The sequence below is a fragment of the Gadus macrocephalus genome, chromosome 6 (genome assembly GCF_031168955.1).
Source record: "Gadus macrocephalus chromosome 6, ASM3116895v1".
Taxonomy (NCBI): domain Eukaryota; kingdom Metazoa; phylum Chordata; class Actinopteri; order Gadiformes; family Gadidae; genus Gadus; species Gadus macrocephalus.
In genome coordinates this window covers 23,174,698-23,183,822 of record NC_082387.1, presented here as the reverse complement: position 1 = coordinate 23,183,822, position 9,125 = coordinate 23,174,698, and the positions used below count along the sequence as shown (strand labels likewise).

The window sequence follows — 9,125 nt, the reverse complement described above, 5'->3', positions numbered from 1 at the left end:
TGTGTGTCTGTGTGCGTGTGTGCATGTGTGTGTGTGTGTGCGTGTGTGTGTGTGTGTGTGTGTAGCACTCCAGCAGAAAGAAGAAAGAGAAAGGCCCGGTGGCTTCTGGAAGATGCCATCCCCAATGTAAGGAATGTAAATGTGTCTTGCGTGTGTTGTAGAAACTCCCTTTAATGTGGTGCAGAAGTTAGGTCTTAAATTATCTACAATAAAAAAATCAATTCCAACTACAAGAGCATAAAAGAAAAGGTATTAAATCAGTATTTCTGAAAATATAACTCTCGATAGTTATATCGAGATATAAACCCAAGAAAAGATAAAATTCATAAACATTGCATGAGACAGCATGCTCTTCCATCAGTCCAGGGTCTTCTTCCGGAACAACAAAGCCTACATGCCTCAGCAGTCCTGACCTATATCATGTGACTTAGTGGGCAGGAGATAGTGGCCACCCCAGGCGGACACATGAATACACCGGCCACTAGCATCGGTTCAACAAATCATCTTAACATACCACATGGCAAAAAAACACAACCACATATGATTTGAGAGCTATACAGAAAGAAGAGAAGAGAATGTAAGATTTGGAAATACAATGTATCTCTCTGCTCCCTTCCTTCCTTTCCAAACCAGTCCGTGAAGAGAGGCCCCGATTTGTCAGAAATGAGGTGGCGGCAATGTCATACAGAGACAGGCACTCAGTCAACCAGAACAGATTTTCTCACAGAACGAAGAAGTTATAGCTTTTATTAGCTACAGCACCTTTTAAGTTTGGAGCTTTATGTTGCGTGATGCAATACGATTTGCAATCTGCAAGTGTTAATGACAGTAGTGTGGTTATTTGTGGGTGTAAAGTACTGTGTAATGTGTTGTTTTTCGTTGCTGCTGAAGTAAACATTCTACTGTGTGTGTGTGTGTGTGTGTGTGTGTGTGTGTGTGTGTGTGTGTGTGTGTGTGTAGAACGAGTTGTACTGCAGCTGGAACTCCAACCATCACATGGCCAACATCTTTGACTTCACCCTGGATGAGCTGCAGAGCCTGAAGAGGTGAGTCCCACAGAGAGACGACATTCGACATTAAACATTCTGAGATTTGATTCAGAGTGCTTTCACACCTTAGCTGAAGGGTCTGTTGTAAGGCACAGACTGCTTCGGCGATGTGGGAGCGTTTCCTCATGGCCCATTTGTGCGGTGGCAGGATGACTATATATATATGTTGGTTCTTATTTGTAGCAACACCGAAGCAAAATTATAATAAACCAAGACGCCACAAAGCTGTTGCTCCATTTTTATTGTCCGCAGCAAGGATGAGTTTCCCTCTGATTTAATTTCCAGTGGACATTCTCCCGCGAGGTGTTAGTTTACGTTTGGTTCCCCCAACAATGTCCAGTGTGAACTGTCAATTGTATTGTTGCAAAGTACAACAAAGTATTAACCTCAGCCCTGAATTGGACAGTCTATCAAACTATACTATAGTTATCAGTGCCCTTAGCTCAAAACATATAACTTTTAAGGAAGGCAGAGTACAGGTACCAAGTGCTAATTAGCTTTTCTGTTATTCTTTGTTCTGTTAAGCATAGCAGTTATAGTATAATATCTATGGTATAAATTTCAGTATAGACATGTGATCGATGTGTCTTCAGTGCATCTCATCCCCATACTAGTGCTTCTAATGTTCCTGTGGTGGTTTCTGTGTTCAGTGGTTCCAGTACATCTCAGAGTCTGGACCAGGTCTCCACCGACGGCTCCGCTGGAACCAGCGGCTCCTACCACTTAAGGTGGGACACGGACACACGCACACGCACACGCACACGCACACGGACACGGACACATACGCACAGCCACACACCCATGTACACGTTCACAAACACACAGACATATACACACACCCATGCACAGCCACGCATGTGCACACCCACCCGCGGCAAATCCAAACGTATTCACCAACCCAACAGATGAACACGCAACACGTTCTAAACCCCTCGGGTTGAAGCCCACCCAGTCCACACTCTTGACCCCTGTGTCCGTCCCAGCAGGAAGGGGGTGGGCAGCAGGAAGAGGAAGCTGCCGAGCAACAGCTACAGCCAGTGGGCCAGCCGCGGCGACGCGGGGGAGGAGCTGCCGGCTGAGGAGCCGTCCGGTCTGGAGGAGCAGGACTCCGCAGAGCGCGCCCTCACCCCGCCACCGTCTGACTCCTCCCACTTCCTTTCTGAGTCCTCCCACCTGTCCTCCGACTCCTCCCACCTGCACTCCTCCATCTCTTCCTACTTCGGCGTGGCGGGCCGGCTGACCAACGGGGAGTACCAGGTGCTGGCCCGCCGGGTGACGGCCGAGGGCACGGTGCAGTACCTGCTGGAGTGGGAGGAGGTGTTCCCCTAGAGGACGGCCCCCCCCCCCAACACAACGCCCATCGTTACAATGGATCAGGGGATCTTAATCGTCTCCATCTCTGCACCCGACAGAAAAACCCAAATGTCAGCGTGTCCTCGGGGCCCGGATGCACCACACCCGGAACACGGAGCGCACCAGGATTGGTGATCCCTTCGTCTTCACGAGTGTTTTGTGTTTGTGTTTGTAAGGCCACAACCCGTTTAGGGTCCCGACCCCTAATTAAGACCCCTGCCTGTTCCGTGCCACACCATTTCATAGGTCACTTTGAGGGCCATGAAGTCCTTCAGTGTTCAAAATGCTTTCTCCCCTTCCTCTGATCCTGATGTTCCTCAGCCCAAGCTTTGAGCACCTTCACAGCGGACCCTAAACCCGGGGTCCTGCTTCAGAGCGCTGCTCTTGTCGCCGCCTTCTCCAGGCATAGTAAACCTTGTTTCCATGCCAACAGCTCACTGTATTGTACTCCTGAGAAAAGTTGTTCATATCCCCCCCCCCCCCCCCCCCTGCTTTACGCTCTCTATGTCAGTAAGCTAACCAGTGCTCTTGTGTTTGTCGTATTAGCGCTGTATGCTAATAAGCTAACCCCACTCCCCTGGCGGGGGACGTGTTTGCCCCGTGTTTTGTTAGGATGCTGGGCGCCGATGTGTGTGCTTGACATGTTAGCGCACTGTTGTATCAAGCTAGCTGCTGTTCCTGTGCTTGACATGTAAATAGGCAGTACGTTCACAAGCTAGCCACTGTCGTGTTATCATGCGAACCGCGGTTCCTACGCCCGCCATGCTAGAACTGTATGTTGTTGGGCTTACCGCTGATCTTGTAAGCTGTTCCTCTGTGAGTTGTCATTTAGCAAACGAAGAAGGTTTAGCGCTTTTGAGTTTTTTGTTATTTTTTTATAAGATGTGGGGTACATTGTTGGTTTAATGTGCTCCCTACCCAGACCAGAAATAATGCACTATTTAAAGGTATCTATGCAAGTTTACATGTTGCCTTATCTACTAAACCCAATTGTTTGGTAAATTGATCATGTTTGATCACTTAAATTTTGTTATTATTTGAATATTTTATTACTTTAATAAGCATCATTGGATATCACTGTCATATGATAGTTCAAATATATACGTACATATATTCTGAGAATTGGATTTCATTTGTAAATGTGTTGCTGTGACAATCTGTTATATCTGTTATAAATAGAGAAACTTAAACAAAATCCTTACTGAGATCCTGGCAACACACCCTTGGTCTCTCAGTATACTAACCAAAACCCCATGACCTATCAGTGTGCAGGCCCTCTTTGATCATACTCCCACTCACTGCTGCAATTATTCTGTTATTGGCTGGTTTCAAAGCTACGTAGCTCATGTGGTATAATCTTCTAAAATAAATGTCTCCACATTTTCAGTGTCAACCATCTCTATCAATCTTGTGTGTGTGTGTGTGTGTGTGTGTGTGTGTGTGTGTGTGTGTGTGTGTGTACTAGTGAGAGTGAGATGGCCTCCGAGTTAATCTGTTAAGTAAATTAAGGTGTTACGAGTTCAGGTCTATTTAAAAGATAACGTTGGACTGGGCGAGGCGCCGTCCCTGTGTGTCAGGACGTGCAGGGTTTAGAGAGGCAGGTGAACTGAAGCAGCTCCTGTCTGTAGACCTAGAGACAGCCAGGGTTTAGGGAGGCAGGTGAACTGAAGCAGCTCCTGTCTGTAGACCTAGAGACAGCCAGGGTTTAGGGAGGCAGGTGAATGATTTGATGAGGGTAGTTCCTGAAGCAGCTCCTGTCTGTAGACCTAGAGACAGCCAGGGCCGATACTGCTCTCTGGCTCATGTCTAGACCCCTCACACCATGCAGACGGAGGTGGCTGTGGAGAAGCTCTTGGGACAACTGTCCAGGTGTGAGGAGGTGGGGTGGATGAAGGTGGCGGGTGAGTGCGTGGTGATTGGCTGCTGGATCAGGAGGCTGGATTTCTGATTTTCTTCCCCATCTGCCTCCTCATGTGTTTTCCCTTTGACTTTATTTTGTAATGATGAGTAACAGCATCTGAGAAGGTCCATCTGCAACTCCTTACAGTCCTCAATGAGGACATGAGATTGTAGATTATGCATGGCCATGACACCAGCCTCTGAATGTCGGACTTTAACTATGCAGTAAAGTATTTTGAGTGACAGGACAGTATACTTACATGATCTATACTGGCAATGAAGAAAGGGCTGTATTTATTCTGTACATTTACTATCTATCTTGGAGGGGGGTTTAAACAAAAAATACAAATTCAAACTATTATGATCATGGATTCGGTTTGAAAGAGAATTCCATCCCTAACCAGGAAACACATGAACAGATCGTTGTGCAGTGATGGGAACATGTTTGTGCAGGTTATTTAATGTTAACGTGACTTCCATCACAATGCGTCAACCCACACAATGTTCTTCACTGTGTCTTCGGTAATCTAGAGTGCACTAATATACAGGTACTGCACCGTGCCCTCGGCCGTCACCCTACACACTAGAGTGTGAAGGTGTTTCCTTGTTTTCTAGATCACTAGGTCATCCAGTGCCTCCTGAACAGTCCTACTTAGCTTGTGAAGATCATTCATATCAGTGTTTACCAGAGATACATCCTGCTCTCTGCACTCTAGAAGGGTATTGGTATAGGCCAGGTATTTGGGGTTGGTGAGATGAGGAGAATGCTTTGGCTTTTCTGATTGGCCGGCTTGATGACAAGAGCGATCAGGGTGGCTGTTACTGTGGTAACTGAACTGTGCTTCATATATTTAAAATCTTGTTAAACCCTGGAATAATTATTCAAATGAATAAAGTCTATAAAGAGCAAAATATAGTTGTCTTTTAAGCATCAACCTTGGCCACCACAATTATGGCTAGAACAATATTGATGGTTATACGTTGTTCTCATAAAATGTCATCAGAGATGCAGTGCTCCTCCATCCACTGGTTTTCCTGCGGTCAGAAGGCGCAGCCTGCTGTCTGGAACCCACGCTTCTGCATCCTGACTGAGTCACTGCTCCTGCTGCTGGACAGCCTGGAGGTGTGTGTGTGTGTGTGTGTGTGTGTGTGTGTGTGTGTGTGTGTGTGTGTGTGTGTGTGTGTGTGTGTGTGTGTGTGTGTGTGTGTGTGTGTGTGTGTTGTGGTAACCCGGTGCTCGGTGGGGCGGGTTATCCAAAGCTATCCGGTCAAACGGGGTCTCGATGATCGGCATGGGGATGAGGGGGTTGCGGACAGAAGTTCTCGGCGCTACCCTCTGGCACTCGGGACATCCCTGACAGTACCGCTCTACATCCTTCTTCACCCCTGGCCAATAGAACCTCGCTAGGACCCGGTCTCGGGTCTTGTCCATGCCCAGATGGGCTCCCAGGAGGTGGGTGTGGGCCATAAACAGAATCTTACTCACATATGCTCTAGGGACTACAAGCTGTTCCGTGACACCCCCCTCTCCTTCCACTACCCTGTATAGTAGCCCCCCCCCCCCCCTAGTGCTAAAATGTGGGTGCGGTAGGTGACTCACCGAGTCTCGAGTCTGTCCGTCGTGGGCCAACACATGGCTCCAGGCGTGTTTCAGGGCCTCGTCTTGGAGCTGGGCGCTGGCGAACTGGCCTGGACGGTCCGAGCCCCCCCCCCCCTCACGGGGAAGAAGTCCGAGAACTCGGTCAGAGGGGAGCTCTCCGGCTCCCTCGGTGGGCCATGTGGCTCAGGCGCGGTGAGGGTGTCCGGGGTGTCGTTGTGGGGGCCCGTTGAGCCGGTCCTGGCGGTCCCTCCTCACCCTGAGGAGATCGGGGATCCCGGTGGTGAGGGACCGTTCCCGTCGGATCCCTGGTCCTCGGCCGTCGACTGCCTGGGAGACGCTGGGATCCGCGCGGCCCCCCCCGCAGGCTTGCCGAGCTCCCCTCCCCCCTCGGCGGGGAGGCTCTCTCCTTCCCCGGCCTTCCCGCTCCGGGTCCCACAGCCGGTGGAATATTGGCCAATCAGGAGCGGCACCGGGAGGTGCGGTACGATCCCCCGCCCGCGCCGTGAACACGCCATGCGGCGTCCGGACGACCACATGGCAGGTCTTGTAGATCCGTGTGTCCCCGTGCACGCAGGCCACCTCCAGGGCCCCCCCCCCCCTCCTTTCCACCTGCCAGGTCGGGGCGGAGAAGGGTGACTACGCTGCCGGTGTCCAGTAGGGCCTGTGCGTCCGTATTCATGACCCGCACGGGGATGGTGGGGCTCCCGGTTGCCCCCCCCGTGCCCAGCAGGTCGCCAGCAGGCAGGGCCGACTCGTCCCCTCGCCTGCGTACGCCGACGGCAGCGACACATCCCGGTCTCCTGGGCAATAGCGGGCCATGTGGCCGTGGCCGGCCTGGCCACACTCATAACACCGCCTCCCCTCGCGGCTCCCCTGAGCCCGTGTCGGCGAGTCTGGTGGTGGAGCCGGGGCCCCCGGTCGTGGGTCCCCGTGGGTCTCGGTGGGATGGCCGTGGACTCGTCCCGGTGCCGGCGCTTCGTTGCTGGGCCACCTGCCAGTTCTCCCAGCTGCTTCACGAGGTCATCCACCGTGTCGGGATGTTGGTGGGCCGGTACTCTCCGGGCGCCCAGCGGTAGCTGCCGGATGGTGTTGTCGATCAGGACCCGGTCGATAGGACTGGGCCCCTCCCCTGTCGCCACCAGCCACCTTTTTCGCCAGGCGCGCGTGCCGAGCGATCTGTGTTCGGACTGCCCCCCCCCGGACGTCAAATTGCCAGTCGCGGGCCGCGAGGTGGTGGCCGTAGTAGGCCAGGATCGCCCGCTCGAGGGCGGGGTACGGTCGGGCCGTCTCGGCTGGTAGGTCTCGGGCTCGCCTGTTGAGCGGGTCCGCTCAAACGTCCCCAGGTACGCCTCCACGTCGTCGCCGGGGCCGAGCTTGGTGAGCCGGCCGGTTCGGGGGGCGGCGGTTGGAGCTCGGCGGGCGGCGTGCCGAGCGAGCCGTCGTACGGCCTCGTGGGGGCAGGGCAAGGCTCTCCGTGGTCTCCCGCGCTGCAAAAAAAAAAAAAAACGGGGTATACAGGGTCCATTAACAAGAACGACTTAGGGTCTCCGTGAGCCTCTAATGGGTCGTCGTCTCGTGGGCTTCCTCGCTCTCCGTGGGTTCCCAGTCCCTTCTGTCTGTCCTCGCGGCCCTTTGAACGTGGCTCCGGTACCATCCAGCAGGTGTCCCCCAATCACGCTGATTGGGGAGAGAGACGTGGTGCTCTCTGTCGCCGGTCGGTGGGTGGCGGCGGTGTATGCCGTCCACCACCTCCCCTCGGACCCGCCCGGGCCGAGGTTTATGGGGCGGGATGCCACAGTGTGTGTGTGTGTGTGTGTGTGTGTGTGTGTGTGTGTGTGTGTGTGTGTGAGTAGTGTGTGTGTGTGAGTAGTGTGTGGTGTGTGTGTGTGTGTGTGTGTGGGTGTGTGTGTGTGTGTGTGCGTGTGTGTGAGTAGTGTGTGGTGTGTGTGGGTGTGTTTGTGTGTGCGTGTGCGTGTGTGTGGTTAGGGTCCCGGGACCAGGGTGCCCTTGTAGGCAATGCACCACCATCTACCATACAGGATGGGACCAGTTCAGATAGGAATACTTCTTTGTAAATATTCTAGTAAGTGAATTATGATTGATTATTGTGAAAAGCTTGAAATTATATATTCCTATCCTTTCACCAGAAAAACAACGTACAACATCATCCTTGGCTCTGCCTCTCTCACTCCTCCTCTTCCTCTCGTTGGCCTTTCCGTTTACATCTCCTGTCTTTATCCTCCTCTCTCTGTAGGTCCAACCGTTCCTGCTGGCACAATCCAGGGCGGAGTCCTGTCCCATTTGGTTGCTAAGACACACCCTGCATGTGACGTCATCATCATCCAAGGAATCTTTCCCCACAGAAGCCGTGCCAACTGTCAAATGTAAGATATGACATAAATGGGGCAATGGTGGGGGGGGGGGGGGGGAGGACGCGAGAACATGAACATGAACTTGATGAGTTGGAATAAAACAGACAGTATTTAGACAACCATTAGACAACCAGATAGACAGACAGACACACAATACGTAAAGAAACCGATATAAAGAAGACAGACATGGACATGGACATTGAGAATAGAATACAGGACTTAAATGGTAAGAGTGGATTTCTGGATAGTCGGTATACGGTTTAACTTATTTATTGTTATGTTTAAGTGATTGGTTTACTGTTAAACAGCCTGGTTCACTTTGCTTTACTGTTTGGTCTACTGTGTTTAACTGACTAGTTTACTGTATATCTGAATAGTTTACTGTATTTTACTGACTGGTTTATTGTTTATTGGCTGGTTTGATGTTTAACTGTCTGGTTTACTGTGTATCTGACTGGTTTCTGTTTTCAACTGATTGACTGACTGTTTAACTGTCTGGTTTACTTTTAAACTGACTGGCTTACTATGTTTCCCTGACTAGTTTACTATTTAACTAACTGGGCTACTTTGTTTTACTGACTGGTTTACTGTTTAACTGATTGGTTTACAGTTTAACTCACTGGCTGACGTTAAACTGTCTGGTTTACTATTTTACTCACTGGTTTACTGTTTAACTCACTGGTTTACAGTTTTGCTCACTGGTTTACTAGGTTAAACTAACTGGTTAAATGTTTAACGGACTGGGTTACTAGGTTTAAATTACTGGTTTATTGTTTAACTGACTGGTTTACTGTTTATTGTGTGTGTGTGTGTGTGTGTGTGTGTGTGTGTGTGTGTGTGTGTGTGTGTGTG

At 50.9% G+C, this 9,125-nt stretch overlaps 1 protein-coding gene across 3 annotated transcripts in view; it reads left to right on the top strand.

Moving 5' to 3' along the window:
* The first annotated feature begins 3,910 nt into the window (after window positions 1–3,910).
* The window catches only part of LOC132460084 (disabled homolog 2-interacting protein-like), a 29,388-nt gene continuing 24,173 nt past the window's right edge, over window positions 3,911–9,125 (top strand). The window contains exons 1-4 of one of the 3 annotated variants that reach the window (XM_060055106.1): window positions 3,911–4,061; window positions 4,120–4,303; window positions 5,306–5,424; window positions 8,156–8,285. In XM_060055106.1, coding sequence (XP_059911089.1) covers window positions 4,225–4,303; window positions 5,306–5,424; window positions 8,156–8,285 — 328 coding nt within the window. In that variant the 5' untranslated portion in view covers window positions 3,911–4,061; window positions 4,120–4,224. Of the gene's footprint in view, window positions 4,304–5,305; window positions 5,425–8,155; window positions 8,286–8,347; window positions 8,500–9,125 lie in introns of those variants that run through there. The other 2 variants (XM_060055107.1, XM_060055108.1) reach the window with 2 other exon arrangements.